Source organism: Rhipicephalus sanguineus, chromosome 1 (genome assembly GCF_013339695.2).
Source record: "Rhipicephalus sanguineus isolate Rsan-2018 chromosome 1, BIME_Rsan_1.4, whole genome shotgun sequence".
Classification (NCBI taxonomy): Eukaryota; Metazoa; Arthropoda; class Arachnida; order Ixodida; family Ixodidae; genus Rhipicephalus; species Rhipicephalus sanguineus.
In genome coordinates, this window is record NC_051176.1 from 313,499,702 (window position 1) to 313,519,971 (window position 20,270).

Here is a 20,270-nt window from a genome sequence, read left to right on the forward strand (position 1 = left end):
ACATTACAACTTGTTGCTATCGCATTCATTGCTTCGTCCTTGCGGTGAAACTGACTTTTTCTCTCTTACACCAAAGTTTTCTAGAGTTACGCGAGATCGGATACAAAAGTTTGCTGCCTCAGTTCGTATAACATTACAACTTGTTGCTATCGCATTCATTGCTTCGTCCTTGCGGTGAAACTGACTTTTTCTCTCTTACACCAAAGTTTTCTAGAGTTACGCGAGATCGGATACAAAAGTTTGCTGCCTCAGTTCGTATAACATTACAACTTGTTGCTATCGCATTCATTGTTTCGCCCTTGCGGTGAAACTGACTTTTTCTCTCTTACACCAAAGTTTTCTAGAGTTACGCGAGATCGGATAGAAAAGTTTGCTGCCTCAGTTCGTATAACATTACAACTTGTTGCTATCGCATTCATTGCTTCGCCCTTGCGGTGAAACTGACTTTTTTCTTTTGTTTCGCAAGGGGGGGGGGGTTAGGGTCTGCGCGTCTGATTTGGATGATGATGATGCCGACACTGCAGACGACCAACGCGGCCTCCATTACTCGCTAAAATTTATGCAGGTGAGAAAATTTTGAAGCTGGTCGGGCATTTTGGCGCAGCCTGGCGCAATTTCAACAAATTTTACGGTTTTAGCTCAGCTTGGTGCAAAAATAAGAAATTGTATCAAATTGGCGCACCTGATGCACCCCTGCACCTTACGTTGCAATGGTAGAGAAAATGCCGGCACGGCTGTAACTTCTTAATCGCACAACAAATGGAGACACGAAGCAGGCTGAAATAGTCGTCTTTAATCTATGATACAGGTGAGATTATGGAACACCGTTATTATACAAACTCTCGTCCAGAGTGGAAGAGACAAGGCACAAAGGGGCAGCCCCCCTCCGACGTTAAGTAGGCCGGCGAGACTAGCACGGGACCCGTAAGCGCTTTTGTACTGCCGGCGGAGAAGGGGCTATTGCACAAGCCGCACTGTGCGGAATGCTAGGAACCGCTGCTGTGCAAAGCCGCTGCGCTGCCGTTCATCAGGAGCGGTGCAGGGAAGGCCGGAGAGCCGCCGCCGCCGCCGCCAGCCGCGTTGTTGGAGTTGCGCAGCACCGTGTACACGTCCTCGACGCGGCTCAGTTTGTCGAAGAATGGCATCAGGTCCCGCAGCTCGGTGTCCGACATGTCATCGAACCATGAGCCGACAGGTACCTGCACACACAATGGTTTGACACGTACAGCAGATTCCGCCTCCCGTGGTGCGCTTCTTAAGCATGTTCGTCCACGTGATGACAAAAATGCCTGACGCAACGGCGGCTCAGTAAAAGTAGGCTTAACGAGGTAGTTTTCTCCAAGACTTGGCTAGGCTACTCCAACTCAGATTGAGCTCAACGCGTCTTTCTCCATTGCCCTCCCTCCTCCTTTCTTTGCTACACAAGCCAAGCCTCCCATCCTTCCTCCTCACCCTCCTTTCCCACCCCCTTGCTATTCCTTTCTTTAAAATACTCTCAATGCCGAACGGCGTTACAGAGAGGAGTGGTTAATACACCATTACATAATGCTATGCAAGACAGCCTGAAAAGACTGGGTTGCTGGCGACGGTCCCATCCAGATGCTGTCCTCCCAAAATAAATTTTACGGAAAAGAGACAAACGGGCGAGCTTCCTTCTTGATGACAGGCAGAACAAGGTTAGTTTTGATGGTGGAGCATACTTGCACTGCGGGAGTAGCGGCGCATGATGAAGCGCGCGTTCTGAGTGGCTTCAAGAATGCACGTTAGATGAGATGAGGTTTGGCTGCCGGCGCTCTACGAAAACACTACGTGGAAGCCCTCCTGTGCATTTCTGTAAATGCTTTTGAAACGAGGCAAGTTTTTACAGTCAACATAATAATCTCTGAAAAAAAGAATTGTTTGCCAGCGCTATTTGTTTACAGAATACGAAGAGTGGGCGCGCATTCCGCGCGATCGCCGTGATTGGGTAATTCCAAAACAGGCTTCTTGCGTGAAAGGCTAGCAATCCCCGAGGGCGAACTACGTGGCATGCACTCTTACATTGGTCTGTCTGTATAAATAAACGGGGCATACCAGAATGAAGCCTCAATTAGTAAATCGCGTGGCCGCAACATTACACACACCGTTGTTGCGTGGACGTTACCAAAGCTTTTCGAAAATTTCTTAAAATCTTTAATGAAGTTGGCGCCTACAGCGACTTGTGCGCGCCGTCGACAAGATTCATTTTTAAAGGGACACTAAAGGCAAATAACAATTTATGTCAGAGTGAAAGCTCAATGTATGACAACGTCTAAAACGGCAATATTATCAACAGCAGTGCCCTACTTACCGAGGAATTAAGCTCAATGTATCACACGATCAGCGCCACCAGCGGCACATTTTCAAAATTATCCCGATGACGTATGAGAGTCTGCCTACAATTAATCACTAGTAATCAAACTAGCAGCAATAAAAAAAGAATCTTCCGTGCATTAAGAGACGTAATAAAATGCTGTTTGTTCGTTTCTGTTTGATTCATGGAAAAAAACCTCTTTGGCGTTGCCACGGGGAACGGCGCGCGTGGTTCAAAGGTTCCGTTTTCGCCGAACTGCGCTTCGCCCGGCGCCCTGCTTCGCTCACGCGGTCGCGTCTCAGCGGTAGTTTCGGTAGCGCGTACTGCCGCGTGTATTTTGCGCGCTTGTTAAAGTCGCTCTGACAGAAAGTTCGACAAAATGCCGCATGCATGTGATGTTGCCGGATGCCCGAATGGTGCACGCCGCCAGTGCACGCCACCGCGCATTAAAGGCGGGCAACGTTGGGCATCGCAGCAGTGATGTGTGAAAGACTGATTTCAGGCGGGTGATTTCAAGTGCGCTAACGCGATGCGGACCACTAAAACGTGATTTTATTTCAAAATAAACACTTCCTTGGCATAAAGTAGCACTACGAGGTTTCTGGACCGCTATTTCAACAATCAACGTCGACTTAATATTTGCCTTTAGTGTCCCTTTAAGAGCGAAGCTGTTTAAGCTAGCCGTAATATGTCCGACCTTGATGATATCTGGTCTCTAATGGCGCAAGGGCCAATTGATGGCCAAAGAGCGCCAGGTCATGCAACAAGAAACGTGAACAATGATTTTGGTAAGTGGCTGTATAAGGGCCTTAAAATTCCGCGCGCTAAAAAAGGCGGGTAAAACGTAGAAGTATTAAAATCATGGGCATGACATGAAATGTGTGCAGTGAGAGTCAGTGGCAAACGGTCGTGATAATAAAACGATAAACACATGGTATGAGCACGAATGCTTCGTCAATGCCCTTGTGTCCAAGGGCCGCGAGGCAGGTGCTTTCGGTAATGTAGCTACTGCAGCAGCGACCTCTGTTCAGAGGTCGCGCTGCGGATTACCTGGGTATATTGCGTGAAAACTATTCAGATCTTTTATAAACGAGAACAATGAATCAAGTTTGAAAAGAGGATCCCTACCGATGAACATAGATGGATGAATGGTATATGCTCTCGGTAGGGTGATGGGAAGTGCTTTTTTCTAATGGGATTTAACTCACTGCATTGAATGAGAATGTGCAGGACTGCAAGTGGTTGCCCACAGTTCTCACACGTGCGTGGATCACCACCGGACAGGAGGCATGCATGTGTACTGTGTGTGTGTCCTATTCTTATCCTGGTAAGTGTTACTTCTGTGCGGCGTGACTTTGATAGTGGCGGCCAATACGCGATATGTGGCTTGATGAGATGAAGTTTATTTTGTGTTTGATTGTCCCACGACCGCTGCCAGTGGTCTCTGAGCTTTCTTTTAAGGAAGGGTTTCAGGTCAAGTGAAGGGCTATGGATGTATTGGCGGCAGCGTTTTCGTGGACAGAAGCTGGTCCGCCAACACATTTCCCCCGATCTCGCAGTGCCCTGGCACCCAGCACACTCCAACATGTTTTAGCGTGTAGCGTACATAATAGGGAGTAAAGGGACACAAGGACAGGATTTTTATGTTTTTTCAGAGTTTTTAAAGCTTTTACGACGCTCAGAGAATCCGTGTATATGACTGTACGTATTAATTTTAATTCCTTAATGTGTTTAACGGCCACAAGTATCGCGTAAGCTTCTGCGGTGAAGGTACTTGAATAAGGATTTGGAATAGCGGACTCGGAAAAGGATGGACCAACGGCTGCATAGGACACACCAGTATGAGACTTTGAAGCATCCGTAAAGAATTCAGGACAGGTGTATTAGTGCTGGAGTTCGAGAAAGTGAATACGTATATGTGCAATAGGTGCGTGTTTCGTTACTTCTACAAAGGAAACGTCACAGTCTATGAGCTGCCACTGCCACGGCGGCAGATATGCAGCGGGAGCCATCAAACAGTGTTCATGAAGTGGCACGCCCGTTTCCTCAGCGAGCCCCGCCGCGGTGGTCTAGTGGTTATGGCGCTCGGCTGCTGACCCGAAGGTCGCGGGATCGAATCCCGGCTGCGGCGGCTGCATTTTCGATGGGGGCGAAAATGTTTGAGGCCCGTGTACTTAGATTTAGGTGCACGTTAAAGAACCCCAGGTGGTCGAAATTTCCGGAGCCCTCCACTACGGCGTCTCTCATAATCAGTCGTGGTTTTGGGACGTTAAACCCCAGATATTATTATATTATTAGTTTCCTCAGCGAGGGCCCTCACACGAAGTCAGTAGGGCTGTCTCACCGCAGGACGATTGTTAAACGGGGCAGAACTCGACAAATCATTGACGGTAGAGTGTGCGGGGTGTTCTTTGCGTTAACTTTCAGGTAATATAAAAAAGACATGCAAGATCTCTGCAGGTGGAGCGACCACTCGTTGCACTCAACGTAGAGGCTTTCTACGGGGCTGGTTCGAAACGCACCCGTAGAAAGGCGAATGCCTAGATGGTGAACAGGGTCAAGTATCTTCAGGGCGCTTGGTGTCGCAGACTGATAAACAACGGCCCCGTAACCTAGGCGCGTGCGAACGAGGCTTCTATATAGATTGATCAGGCACTTCCTGTCACTGCCCCATGCAGTGCGTGACAGCAATTTTAAGATGTTCATTGCTTTCATACAGTTGTTTTTTATATGCTTGATGTGTGATATAAAGGTGAGTTTGGAGTCCAGAATTAAGCCTAGAAATTTATGTTCCGCTTCTACTGGTAACCGCTGCCCATATAAGACAATTTCGGGATTCCGGTGGAGGACTCTCTTTCTAGAAAAGAGAACACAGGTGCTTTTTTGTGGACTTAACCTCAACCCGTTTTCGTCTGCCCATTTAGACACCTTGTTCAGACAGAGCTGAACATGCCGCTCACACATAGCAAGATTGCAAGACCTAAAGCCGATCTGGACATCATCCACATATGTGGAATAGAATATGTTATGTGGGATGTAGAGACGTAAGGAATTCATTTTTATAATAAAAAGGGTGCAACTCAGCACACCACCCTGTGGAACACCAGTTTCCTGAACAAATTGTCGGGAGAAAACATTGCCCACTCGAACACGAAATGTGCGATTGGATAGATAACTTTCGACTATGGTGAACATCCTACCTCGCACACCTAAGTGTGAGAGGTCTCTCAGTATTCCAAAGCGCCATGTTGTATCGTACGCTTTTTCCATGTCAAGGAATACCGAGAGGAAAAATTGCTTGTGGACAAATGCTTCGCGAATATGTGACTCAATGCGGATTAAGTGGTCGGTTGTGCATCGACCCTCTCGAAATCCGCACTGGTATGGGTCTAGTAATTTATTCGTTTCGAGGAAATGTATTAACCGGCAGTTTATAATTTTTTCGAAGACTACATAGGCAACTTGTTAGCGCGATGGGTCTGTAACTACTGACAAAGGATGGATCTTTGCCCTGTTTAAGAATAGGTATCACGATAGCCTCTTTCCAGGAAGTGGGGATCTCACCGGAAAAACATATGGCATTGTAGAGGGAAAGAAGTGTTTTTTGTGTTTCGTGGAAAAAGTGTGTTAACATTTCGTATACAATACGATCGGAACCTGGGGCAGACTTGCTGCAACAGTTCAATGCCGCCTGTAGTTCTGCTAGGCGGAACGGTGCATTGTATGCCTCATTTTGTGTAGATTTCCTTTCCAACCTCTCTCGCTCCAACCTTGTTTTGTACCTTTGCAATGTTTCAGAATAATGCGTAGAACTAGACACTATTTCGAAATGGGCTCCCAGAGAGTCGGCTTGGCTTTCCAGGCTTTGCCCCTGGGTGTCTACTAAGGGCAACGAATATGCTGGTTGACCACTTACTTTTTTCACACCATACCAGACCTTAGCCCCATCTCTGTAGGAATTTATGCCCGAAATAAACTTCTGCCAGCTGTCCCTTCTAGCCTTCCGATTTCACCTGCTTAAAATTAATAAAGTTTTCTGCTGTGGGGGAATCGCGCAGAAGTCCCCACGCTTTATTCTGTTTTCTCCGAGCTTGGCGGCACTCGTCGTTCCACCAGGGGACACGACGTTTGCCCGTCCCCCTAGTTATTTCTGGTATGCATTCAGAAGCAGCGTTGATGATAAAAGCGGTTAAATACTCAACAGCAGCGTCAATACTAAAAGAAGAAATGTCTGCCCACGAAATCTTAGTAAGTTTGTGGAACTCCTCCCAATCGGCTTTGTCAAGCTTCCACCGAGGAGCCTGGGGTAGAGATTCGTTTTGTTTTTGTTTTGAGGAGTATTGGGAAGTGGTCACTCCCGTAAGCGTTTTTAACCACTTCCCAGTTAAAATCAAGTAAAATCGATGGATAGATGATGCTAAGATCGATGGCTGAATACGAATTATTCGCGAGGCTAAAATACGTGGGCTCTTTTTTTGTTGAGTAAGCATGCGCCTGTAGAAAAGAGGAAATTCTCAATGAGGCGGCCTTGCGCGTCGGTGCGAGAGTCGCCCCACAGGCTGCTGTGAGCACTGAAATCACCAAGGATGAGGTAAGGTTCGGGCAACTCGTCTATAAATGATTGGAATTCATGTTTGTGTAGCTGGTAGTGTGGGGGCTATATAAAGAACAGATAGTTATAAGTTTGTTTGCGAGTATAGCTCGAACGGCCTATGCCTCCAGTGCCGTTCGGAGAGGAAAGTGCTGGCATGCTACGTTTCGGTCTAGTATGATTGCTACACCGCCAGATGATGCGAGAGCATCCTCGCGGTCTTTCCGGAAAACAACATACTGCCGGAGAAAATTTGTGTGCCTGGGATGTAAGTGTGTCTCCTGTACACACAGCACTTTTGGACACAATTTACTAAAAAGTTCATGTATGTCGTCTAGGTTGTGTAATAGTCCTCGGACGTTCCACTGTAATATTGTGTCCATGTTGGTAGTGTACGTGTGCTGTGTGTCGCAAAGAAGGTGAGTCAATTATTTTACAGAGCTTTTGCCAGGCCCTGTGATCGGGGTTTTGTCTTTTTTGGAGCGGTCGAGGGATGCTCGCCGCTCCTTCGGCGCAGCCTGCGCCGGTGGACCAGTAGTGTCCATCGCCTCTTGAGAGGCGACAGACAGTCGCTCTACCGAGCGGTGTTTGCGTAGTGTAGACTTCGCCGCGGTCGACGAAGTCTTTGCCCTCACCAAGCCGGAAGTCGATGGGACCCCCTTGACCTCTTCATTGCCCCGGCTGCTGCCAGAGCTTGTGGAGGCCACTGGTGCGGACTGGGTGATACTGAGCAGGGCAGCGCTGGCTGCTCCCGCCGTAGGGGCGAATGGCGTTAGCCTCGGCACGCTAGGCGTGGTCCGGGCAATTGCCAATGCCTTAGTGGTGCCGCTCCTCGTTGCACCACTTCGGCGAAGGGTGTTCTCAGTGGGAATGACGAAGAAATCCGTTGTCTTGCTTCACGGGATGTGATATTCTCTTTTACCTTTACAGTGATTATATCTTTTTCTTTCTTCCAGGTTGAGCAAGCTCTGGAATATGCGGGGTGACTGCCATCGCAGTTTGCACAATGGACTTGTTCATTCCTGCAGTCGTCAGTACTGTGGCCGGTGGTGCCGCACTTACCGCAAATAAGCTGCCCCGGCAGCTCTGCGATCCATGACCAAATCTCTGGCATTTGAAGCAACGCGTCGGGTTCGGAATATACGGTCGGACATGAAGTTTCACATAGCCTGTTTCAAGAGTCTCGGGTAGTGTGGTTGAACTGAAAGTATTAGGTGCTTTGTTGCGATTTCGGTGTTGTTCCGTCTGATTTCGATGCGTTGCACAAGGATTACACCTTGGTCCCTCCATCCGTCGAGGAGTTCATCTTCATTCAATGTCATCAAGTCATCGTCAGATACTACGCCTTTGACTGTGTTCATGGTTCGGTGAGGACTTACAGATACAGGGATGTCACCAAAAGCTACGAGGTGTGCGAATTTGTTGAACTGTTCTTTGTCTTTTATTTCGAGGAGCAGATCCCCACATTTTTGTGGCCTTATAACCGGCTCCAATCGTCTCTTTTCGGCACTTGGCCACTAGGAATGATGAAATAGCTCTAGCTTTTGTTGACGGTTGCTCGCAGTGAAGCACATGGTGTTTGGGAAAAATTTCTTTGCTTTTAGGCAAGAAGAGTGATGTTGCATCGGTGCGTACCCTTTTCGGGGCACGATCGGTTGAAGAAGGGTTGAAGGTTCCCATAAAAAAAGTAATTTGTTCGGAAACGGCACCTACCACCCACCACGGAGCCCAACAAGGGGACGTGGCAGAACATGTCGACAAGTCTGCGCAACGCCAGTAGTGCGCCGTTCCTATAACCGAATATGGTTTACCCTAGGGAGGATAGCCACACAAGGTTAGCCTTTGCCGCCAGGAAAATTGGAAGTAAATGGAAGAGAGAAGAAGACAGGAAAGACGCAAAGTGAGAGCGAAAGACGAAGATGGGAGGAGAGAGACAGGAAAAGGCGACTGCCGATTTCCCCTGGGTGGGCCAGCCCAGGGGTGCCGTCTACGTGAAGCCGGGGCCAAAGGGGTGTGTTGCCTTTGCCGAGGACCAAACACCCGGCGTCGGCTCAACCCCTAGGATCCCCTTTTCCCCAGACACGGCAGAGCCACGCGCGGCTAGGCGTGGGAGGGGGTCGAAACCCTCCCGTTAGCTCGGCTCCGTGGTGTCGCTACACACCAAACGCCTGCTTGCGCAGACGCCCCTGCGTGGAATGTGTCCGACCTTATCTCGAAAAATAAATGGGTATGTGCCACAGAAATTGGGCAAATCCCACTACTCACCACTGGTCCACTAAACAAGGCAATAGTTAGCCCAACATAGAAAACGGGAAAGGCAGCGGCGGCTACGAGAAGACCCCGAAGCGATGGAAGGCCTACGCCAACGACGACGTACCCGTAGATCTATGAGGTGCGAACGCTTGGTTTCAGTGCGAGGTCTGTCTCTGCAGTTTGGACATCCGTGTCGTGTCTGTGACTGTCTGTGTTTAAATCGAACCTCTCTGCTGTTAGAAGGAGAAGCAGTCTAGGAGGCGCAACATTTGGCATCGTGCAACGCGAAGGTGAACGAATATCACATGACGACGTTCGCTAGACTACTTCCCCAAACAACTGTGGTACACAAGGACCAGCATGAGCTAGGAATCACAGTGAAAAAGACAAGTTATTCCACCAATGATGATATATGTTGCTTAATGGCGGAAGGGCCATTAATGGCCAAAGAGAGCCACGACATGGTATCAGATGGGAACAATGATTATGTTTATAGGTTGTATAAGGGGCCTAAAATTCTGCGCACTAACATTAAATAACACGTAATTATTAAAACCATGAGAGTCAAGTGAAGCGCGATAGGTGAGATTGAGTTCTAGGTGATCGTAACGCTAAAATATACACGTGTTGAATTAGCACGGATGCCTCGTCAGCGCCCTTGGTACCAAGGGCCGGGAGGTAGGTGCTCTCTTTTGATGTAGCATCCACAGCAGCAGCCTCCTTTCAGAGGTCGTCCTACTGATCACCGGCGTGGATGACATGGAAAGTACACTCTAAGGCAAAATTACCAGAAAGAGGAGCAACGGAGCCCAGTAGGCGCACGCGATGAACGGACAGACCGTTGAGGAGCAAGCGCAGAGTGATGTGTGCCGCGTGCAAACCAGTTAGTCTGCAAAGGGATGAACCGCGCGAGAGATGCAGGCCGTGTGCAGAGACACGTGCCGTGTGCAAACCGTTGTCAAGGGAACTAACCGTCCTCCTCGCTCTTGGGTTAGTCTTCCCACTTCTCTTCGTGATGGCGTGTTGGCGGTTGTGTCGCGCTAGGAGAGTTCGCCGATCTAGGAACTACGCCTCGATGCCTCTGATATGCACGTTATCTGTGGATGAGCGTATCGTGCTGCTTTTACGTATCGCTGCACCCAGGAAGTATGGAGCTGTTCTCGACACGCCGCGACGCCGCGCTGTATATCTCCAGCGTAGTCACGGCAGTGCGTCGCCAGCGGCTGGGAATGGCGGCCGAGAAGACAGTAGGCCTATCGGATCCATGATTTCAATGACTCGGGGCACAAATCAGCGCTGGATTCTTTCACAAGTGATCGCTCTTTATTCTGCCGTACTTATCGCGTGCGCAAAAATGATCACGACTGGCGTTAACGGACTCGATCGTGTTGTATATCGCGCGCACGAAATGTACCGCGAGGGCCGGCTTGGGCGTGAGCTCGCCTGTGCTGTGACCGCCTGGATACTGGCCGCTATTGTCGTCGGCCGCCCGGACGCTCGCTCACCGATGATTCGCCGTGGTGATGAGCTGCGAGAGAGGCCTCGCCTCTGTTTTGCGACTCGTCTAAAACGCAGTGCGGTCGCCGGCAACGAGCTCGATTTTATGCCGCGCGCTTGAAATGCACCGGCATGGGTTGGCGGGTGCTTTAGCTAGCCGACTTTAGCTGCGACTTTAGCTGCGCTTCGGAACTCTGCGGAAAATGGTCGCCATTACCGTCGGCTTTCGCGACGCTCACTCGCAAGCAGTTCGCCGCCGTTCGTCGCTCGAGGAATTTGGTAGAAATTGGACGCCGTTACCGTGGGCTTCCCCTGCGCTCGCTCGCAAGCAGCCCGGCGCCGTTCGTGACGGCGGCCCCTCGTTCGCTCGCTGTACTGCTGCTCGCTCGAGGAACTTTGTGGAAATTAGTCGCCATTACCGTCGGCTTCGTCACGCTTGCTCGCAAGCAGCTCGGTGCCGTTCGTGGCGGCGGCTCCGCGTTCGCTCGCTGTCCTGCTCGAGATTCGCTGGCGGCTGCGGCGGTTGACGGGCTTGCTCGAGCTGTACGACGCCGCTAGCAGAAAACTCGCCGGCACTTGAAAAGTTGTGCTATGTGGCGTGAAATGCGTCTTTCATGATTCATGACATCACGGTGAAATTATTAACATGCCATCCCTACCGGAAAAAAACAGCGTTTCGAGTGCCCCCCAGTGCCTTTCAGCGCACTGGGTGGCACTGGAAACGCTGTACAGTGTGTCCCAGTGTACTACAGCGCGCTGCGAGGCAATGGGACAAACTGTACAGCGTGGCTGCCGCCCAGTGCGCTGAAAGACGCTGGGAATACTGTACAGTGTGGCCCAGTGTTTTAGAGCGCACTGGCAGGCACTGGCCACGCTGTACAGTGTCTGCCCGCGCACTGGGAACACTGCCAGCACATTGGAAGAAAACTGGGCGCGCTGGTTAGAATTCGTATAAAATTTCGTATTGGGTCGCGAGAAGGCGAAAGAAAAGCTTATCGAATATTTTCAAAATATTATTCTATTCTGTGTCCTACACATATCTAGCTTTAGCTTTAGTTAAGCGACGGACGTACGTATACGCTAAAGCAATCATCTGTCGAGCGCAGCGCTTTCTCTGAAGTGTGTGATCGAGTGTCGGGAATGTAGTTCATATAACTGCATCGAAAGAACTTATCATTCGCAACACAATATGACACTAGTATTAGTCTGATAATAACATCAACCATATGGAAGGACTAGTCAGTCCTTCCATATGGGCTCGTACTGCTGAAAGCCGCACCATGGCCGCACGTCACCGGCAACAGTGAGCCAATGAAACGCTTAATCTCGGCGTTTTTAGCTTCTGATTTGTGTAATCGAAGGTGCAAATATGGCCTCGCTTCAGTCAGGTATGATCAAAACTACATTTGAACAGTTATTAGATTCTTCGTAATTGAATATCCACGTTCTTCACAGTGACCGTGGCGACGGAGTACAGCTCTAAGCCTAACGGTTGATTCGGCTAGGGTGAACTACTGCGGCCGTATATTACGCGGAACGTGAACAAAGAGGACGGAAAATATGTTCAAACGGGTGACGACACCTTAAGTGTTCAGTGTGCAGTTCAAATAAACAATGTTTCTACATAGGTATGACAGTGCTTAGCGAGTCAGTGCGATTGCCGCAACACATCTGCGATTACGCTAATATTTTTTTTGCGGCAAAACGTGCCAGATAGACGTTCTGATGCTAGGCAGCACATAACAAACCAATTAACTATCTTCTCTTGGTTCTGGCGAGCACGAAGAGACTGAAATCTGTTTCTAAAAGAGAAAAATGAAAATACTGGCTACCGGAAGTAGTAACAACATGACGAAAAAGGGACGGACTCTCGTCTTTGAGGTGTGGCGTAGCGGTACCATGTCAGACTCAGGATGCACGGTGCGTCGAGGTGATGGTTCGACTCCGGCTCGCTTGTTTTTTTTTAGGTTTTTTTTTCGTCGCAGTGCTCGTGTTTCAGCCCTAATTACGATCTGGGCATGACCACAGTTTCTAAAAACAATTTAACAGCCCGATTTCGGCCCGTGACGGGTGTCCCAGTGTGCAACGCGCCAGCGTGCCAGCGTCCCAGTACCCAGCGCCACACTGGTCCAATAATCATGTATGGCACTGGGTTTTCCAATAGGGATATTTTAAACGTGTGTTTTTATTTCCCCTTGCTCATATTTGCCAGTTGCGTGCGTCTTCATCCATTCTGTGACGTGTCGCTAACTATTTGCAATATTGTTGTGCTTTGCAGGGGTGAAATTACTTGCATGCCATATTTTAGACGTGTGTTTTAGTTCACCTTGCACGTATTTGCAATGTGCGTGCGTCATCACCCTCGCTGTCACGTGTAACTATTACAATATTTTTGTGATTTGCAGGATGCAGCCGTTGTCCACAACGAGCAGGATGCTGTGTGCGCTGGCGCGTACAATACCTCTCATCTATCGCTTCCGTTGGAGCAGCTTCACAAAAAAGGACTGTACGAGATATGACAACGCGGCTGGACCTGTATTTGACATTTTCAGTGAATTCAATGAAAGAAAGCAGAAACTTCATATGTACAGAGAAAACTAAAACGTTTCATTGTCCCCCTTTTGTTATTCGTTGTCGCAGTGACTGCGAAAGTAGGAACACACGCATGACTAAATATTTTTCGCGTGTTCTTTTCCGCGGCATTTGTTGCTCACCGCGGAAAGAAACACGCGAAAAAAGTATTAAGCCTTGCGGAGAGTAACTGTAGAAAATCCTCCCTGGGTATAAAAAAGTTCATCCAAATGGAGTATTTCAGTGGACCGACCGTTCGTCCTGCGAGGTGCAACTGCGAGGACTAAGGTTGCCCGGAAAGGTGTAAATGTGAGGAGCAAATTTAGTCCATTGAGGTGATCTGTGGGGACTTGACAGTTGGCCGGTAAAGTGTAAATGTGAGGACTAAATGTTAGTCCACTGAAGTGATCTGTGGGGACTAACAGTTAGCTGCATGGGGACCAACTGTTAGATACGGTGCCGTAAGTCCTTAAATGGATTAATGGTTGTGGCAGCCCCATTAGTCCCCAAAGGGACGAACCACACACCATTTTAACACCTTTTTGCCTCAGAGTGTATGTACGTTCTTCAAAATGCATTCAATGTATGATATTTAGAAAGAGGTTCTTTACCAATGAACATGACTGGATGAAGGAGTATGTGCTGCGTGAGCGCCAGCGAAAAATGCTTTTTTTCTGAGCATTCAAGGAGTATGTGAAGTACGGTAAGTGGATGGCCAAATGTCACAGCTGGGTGGGTCACCACCGGACCAAAGGTGTGTGTGTGTGTCCTGTGTGTGCCCTATTCTGCCGATAAGAGTGACCTGTATACGGCGTGTTTTTGATGTGGGTGGCCACTTACGAAGGAATGGTTTGATCAAGTGTAACTTGTTATGCGTTTGTAGATCCCATAACTTCTGCCAGTAAGCCCAGAGCTTTTTCCGTATGTTTGATTTTAGGTCCATTACAGGGACAGCAACTAAGGAGTTGGGAGCGCTTAAGCCAACACATTTCCTTCGATCTCGCGGTGCCCTGGCAACCAGCACACCACAATATGTTGCTTGGACGCGTACGCGGCGCAGATCGAGTAATGAATAGACGGACATATGATTTCCATGTTTTTTTTTTTTTCAGATTTTTTCAATGCTATTACGACACTCATGGCGTCAGTGTCTGCTACCCTTGGTGTATTCTTTATTGTGTTTAACGCCTACGAATAACGCGTAAGCCTCGGCTGTGGAAATGCTTGTGTTGGTGGGTAGAACGCCGGCATCCGAGAAGTGACCACTCGTCCGATTCCACATAAAGGCTTTCAACTGGATTATTGTTCTAAAGGCGCCTGTGGACAGGCGGATGCCTAGATAATGAACAGGGTCCAGCATTTCCAGAGCGCTTGGCGTGGCAGAGTGATAGACTATCGCCCCATAGTCAAGGCATTAGCGTATTAGGCTTTTATACAGATTCATGAGGCACTTTCTGTCTCTGTCCCACGTTGTGTGTGACAGCCCCTTTAACATATTCATTGTTTCCATGCATTTACTTTTAAAATGTTTTATGTGCGGTAGAAAGGTTAACTTCGCATCCAAAATTACACCTAGGAACTTATGTACTATGTTTACGCGCAGACGCTCTCCCTTCATGACAATTTCACGACCAGTGTAAAAGCCTGTTTTTGATGAAAAAAGGTCACAGGTGCTTTTTTGTGGGTTCAGTTTGAACCCGTTTCCATAAGCCCATTTGGACACCTTGTTAAGAGCACACAGATCCCAAGAGAGAACACGATTGAAAACCTATCTGCACATCATCAACATATGATGAATAAGACATATTACGTGGGATGTACAGACCGAGAGAATTCATTTTTATAATAGGGAGCGCACAGCTGAGCACCCCACCCTGTGGCACTCCAATTTCCTGTACAAATGTGCGGGAGAAAACATTGCCCACTCCAACACGGAGTGTGCGATCAGACAGATAAACTTCAATGACATTGAACATATTACCACGTATACCTACGTGTGAGAGGTCTCTCAATATCCCAAACCTCCACGTCGTACCGTATACCTTCTCCATGTTGAAGAATACAGATAAGAAAAACTGATTATGAACAAAAGCTTCACGCATGCGTGCCTCGATACGTATGAGGTGGTGAATCGGCCCTCCCTAAACCCACACTGGTATGGGTCGAGCAGTTTGATCCTAGGAAGTGTAGTAGGCGGCAGTTAATCATTTCAAATACTTTGCAGAGGCAACCTGTTAACGCTATAGGTCTGTAACTCGATACAGCAGAGGGATCCGACCCCTGCTTGAAAATTGGAATTATAACGGCCTCCTTCCAAGAAGAGGGGATCACACGCGGAAAGATTGTAGAAAGGAGGGCTTTTCGAGTTTCGGAGGAGGGTAGTTGCTTTAGCATCTCGTACATTACCTGGGGTAGATGGGGTCAGAACGTGTGGTAGATGGATCACAACAGTTCAGTGCTGTTTGCAGTACTGCCAAGCAGAATGGTTCACTGTACGCCTCATTTTTTTGCAGATTTTCTTCCTAACTTTTGTTGTTCTATTTGTGCTTTGTACATTTGGAAGCTTTGGGAGTAGTGTGAGGAGCTCGATATGTGCTCAAAATATGTGCCAAGAAAATTAGGTTGATCCTACAAGCTTTCCCGAGGCCATTTACTAATGGCAGGGAATACGTTTGTTGGCCCTTAATTATCTTCACTTTATGTTCCCTCATCTGTGTACGAGTTGACACTCGATATGAACTTTGTTTAGCTCTCTCGTCTAGCTTGTCGACGCGTTCTCCTTGCCTGCGATTTGACCTGCTTGAAATGTTCCAGGTTTTCTACTGTTGGGGAATCGCGAAGCAACGCCCACGCTTTCTAGCAATTCATCCGTGCTTTCCCACATGCATCGTTCCACCATGGAACTCGCCGCTTAGAATCCATGCCGCTCGTTTGAGTAATGCATTTAGATGCGACATCAAGATAAAAGCTGTAAAATACGTAAGAGCGTCATCTATGGTCAGCTGGGACATCTCAGCCCATGCCTGCAAGGGTCCGGTACCGTTCCCAATCAGCTGAGTCAACCTTCCATCGAGGAACCTGCGGGTGTAGTTTTTTTCGGCGTACTCGGGATGATTGGGAAGTGGTTACTCCCTTAAGGGTTTTTAAGAAAACTGCATTTAAAAACGGGTAAAAGGGGCGGTGATGAAATGCTAAGACCTATGCAGGAGTAGGAATTGTTTGCGAGGCTAAAATACGTAGACTCCTTCGCATTTAAGAGACAAACAGGACGAAAATCCTCGAGCATAACAGCGAGGATCACCCCACAGGACACGTGTGCACTACAATCGAATCAAAAATGGCGTCCGTGAAGCTGATGATGTGGTGGTATGTACACGGAGCATATGGTAATGGGTCTATTAAGAAGTACAGCTAGTATGGCCCCTGGAGCTTCAAATGCTGGCATGGCATACTTCCATCAGCTATGATGGCTACACCGCCAGATGATACGACAGCATCCTCGCGGTCTTTTCGGAAAGTAATGTATTGCCGGAGGTGTCTTTGGGAGTGTTTCTTCCATACACACCACTTTCGGGTTGAACTTACTCGGAAGTTCTTGGATGTCATCTATAGTTCGAAGTAGTCCTCTTACGTTCAATTGTACAAGGGGTGTTCAAATGAAAAGGTAAGAAACGTCGTAACAACATGACCGTTTACACAAATGCCTAGGCCGCTATGGGAGAACATCTAGGGATGCGATCGGAGTCTCTGCCGTGGATCGGAGCGTGCGGAGGCGCCCGCATTCGCAGTAGAGAGCAGAGCCTAATATAAAGAGTGCCGTCCAATGGTCGCGGCATTGCGTGTGAGGACGAATGGCGATCACATTGCAAAATTCGGCGATTAAAGAGTAGCGGGGCGTTATCCGAAAGCGGAAGGTGTTCAACCGGCCATCATCAAACGCCTGGGGATCTCCACGTGTTTGGTTCACTGAAAAAACATCTGAAAGGGAAGCGCATTAACAAGGACAACGAAGGACTGGGTCTCGTCACGGCCACAGCAATTCTGGGGAAAAAAATCCTTAGGCTCGTTCATCAATGGGATCGCTGCGATCAGGCACATAGTGTATACTTTGAACAAAGTCTTCATTTATACCCAGAGTGTCGTTTCGAACTTTTCATTGAAACACTCCTTGTACGATTTGAACGTGATAGCGTTAAAGAGCTGCTTCGCAGAAATTCCGGCGTCGGCATCGCTGGTTGTGAGCGAAAAATCATAACCTTGTCTGTGACCGAAATACCGAGAAAGATGCAAATAAAATAAATAATAAAAATCTTCGGGTGAGAATCGAACTCAGGCCATCTGCGTGGCAAGCAGGTCGCCTGAGTAACATGACGGTTTACATAGATGCCTAGGCCGCATAACATAGATTGGTGGAAATTCTCATCAAACACATGAGTTTCTACCTTTCAAAAACGCTTTATTTTGCGATTTCCCGACGTTTCGAGCCACGCTACTTCTTGAAACTCCTTCGGCAAAAACACTATATGAATGTCATGTAGTAGAAGCATGTAATGCATGGCAGTAGCGTAGAATCGCGCCAGGCGTCAAAACATGTGAATTGCGCAACGAATGGGTGTTCCAAAGGCCCACCCATTACAAAGCGCTCCGACATATTTAATCATCAGCCAAAACATTAACAAAGTGAACAGCTGTCTAGGATCGCGTGTTGCCTTACGGACGCGTACACTCAAAGCCGCAAAGGTCGAAAAGGGGCGTGAGGTAGTGATGCAGAACTATCGATAGTACTATCGATACTATCGATAGCTGAGTCATTATCGAACTATTGATGGTAAAAAATACTATCGACAGCGCTATCCATAGTAAAATCGATGGTACTATCGGCAGTATAAAATCAACAGCGCGAACTCGTTGCAGCATAAATATTTTTTAAAATTAGAAAATAAAAAAAATATCAAGAAATTCTAAGGAGTAACTGGTTGCTTTTCAATATGAATTTATTATTGGTCATATTCCGTCATTTTCACTGCCAAAATAATTTACTTCTCTCGCCAAAAATTGCTCATAAATTAAGCGAAGCTGGTGGTAGGCTATCGCAAATATTTTGGCAATATAACCGGGCAGCAACAGCATCATTACACACACCACTATCGATAGTACTGTCACGTGGTTGTGACGGTGAAGAATGCTGCAGCAAGACTGCGAAATACGGAGCTTTTCGTTTGGGCGATCTCGTGCCCAGAAAATCAAAACTCGAAATACAAGCGATACACGCTGCGCACTGATAGCGGTGAGAACAGTCGTCGGCCGTCTAGCAATCTGCCAAGCGGCAAAGCGCGTCAGCTTTTATACATAACTTGCAAGTGACGTCAGTTCCTGTCTTCCGTCCGCCATCACCGAGCACATACGTCTCAGTGACCGCGCTGTGTTTACGTTAGTGCGCGGATCGTTCGGCGTAGTGCGCGTGTTTTGATCGTTTGCCTTGCACTTATGACGAACGAGAATAGTTCAGGACATTATGCAGCCTGTAGTGTCGTCAGTGGTGTCGCACGTAATGGCTGAAACAACTTCGCACGAGTCACTTACAGCGGCGCTCTTCGCCGCCTGCATTTTGCGGCGCTCAAACTGCACAGATTTCGTCGATGATTGCTGCATAAAACCATGGCCCAATAACGTGTTTGGCGCCCAGTCGGGGTTCGTTTCACCGAAGAGCTAAGAAGGACTCCCGAAAACCAAGGCGCGATCGCTGTATTCAATTCGGTGCTTCACGTTTCGACAAAAATTGACCTCGCGCATAACTCCGTGGTGATACATTCGGCGGAAAGGTGAGGAGATTCGGAAGCATAACTTGTCTGTTATGAAGTGACACCCGCACACACAAACGTTGTGCACCGTCTGAGGTCCTTCCTTTTTACGCGCGCATAAGCCATGTGCTCCGCTTCTCGGACAGCTCTTTCGTGCGTTCGCACGGGTTTGTGATCACGTTTGGCAAAAGGCACGTCCCCGCGTCTGTTTTTTTATTATTATTATTATTATTGATTTACACTTCTCGTGCGCAGCAGCCAAATATCGCGCAAATCGCCGTTGCGATGTGCAGCGTTGACGGGAAATGCGAGAGCCGCGCAGCTTGAGTCGGTGTCATCTGCTGCCATGTGCTCGGTAATGGCGGCGCATGCCGCAAAATTGTATCCCAGAGTTCCGCGGTGTGACGTAGTTGCAAGCTATGTATACATGTGGTATCGAAGATTCCGCCGTTTTCGCTAGTGGCCGCGTAAGCTCTCGAATAAACTGGACTATTCACGTCCGGCGCGCAATCTTAATAGAATGATATCAAACGATCGTGAAGCTTCTCAAGCATTGCGGCGCGGTCTGCGTCAAGCGTTGCTAATAGTCTTTGTGTGTTAATCCCGAATACATCAAAAAGCAATAAACACACGCGGCAGTAATATCGCTAGTAATATATGGTACTACCAATTGCGCTCTCGATAGTTTGTCGATAGAAGTACTATCTATACACTATCGATGGTTTCAAAGAAACTACCGATGCTATCGATAGTCAATATACCGATAGTTCTGCATCACTATTCTGAGGTTCGTCCTTTCGGCAGTAACTGTCAGGGGACGAGCTGTTAGTCCTCAGTAGTCTTGAGGGACGAAATGTCGGGGCGTATATGTTACCCCTTTATGGGAGTAACTTATTTCTCTTTTTGGGTGGTAACTGCGTAGGGACGAACTGTTACTCCTGATGGGACTAACAGTTGCTCCTTCTCGATAAAAATGAGATATATTTATTACAGTTTCTGGTTGAATTACTCCGCATTTGGAGGTTGACACACGCATTTGACGACCTATACAATCACTATACAGAAATAGATTCAGAACTACAGAAAATTCACACCAAACACACAGGATTCGAACTCGTGACCACTGAATCAGCAGCCGCGTACGCTAACCACTACACCACGCCCCAGTACACAGCACAGTGAAAAGTACCGGGGTTATATATGTAGGCACTGTTCAGACGCTGCG

The 20,270-nt window shown here is 48.0% G+C and overlaps 1 protein-coding gene and 1 non-coding gene across 2 annotated transcripts in view; one reads left to right on the forward strand and one right to left on the reverse strand.

The window, feature by feature from the left end:
- Positions 1–772: 772 nt before the first annotated feature.
- The window catches only part of LOC119383544 (carboxy-terminal domain RNA polymerase II polypeptide A small phosphatase 1), a 379,575-nt gene continuing 360,077 nt past the window's right edge, over positions 773–20,270 (reverse strand). Inside the window, exon 8 of the mRNA XM_049413122.1 lies at positions 773–1,199. Within this exon, the coding sequence (XP_049269079.1) occupies positions 987–1,199 (213 nt within the window). The 3' untranslated portion in view covers positions 773–986. The remainder of the gene's footprint in view (positions 1,200–20,270) is intronic.
- Positions 4,391–4,463, forward strand: Trnas-gcu (transfer RNA serine (anticodon GCU)). Its single transcript has one exon. It is a non-coding gene; the product is annotated as a tRNA-Ser (tRNA).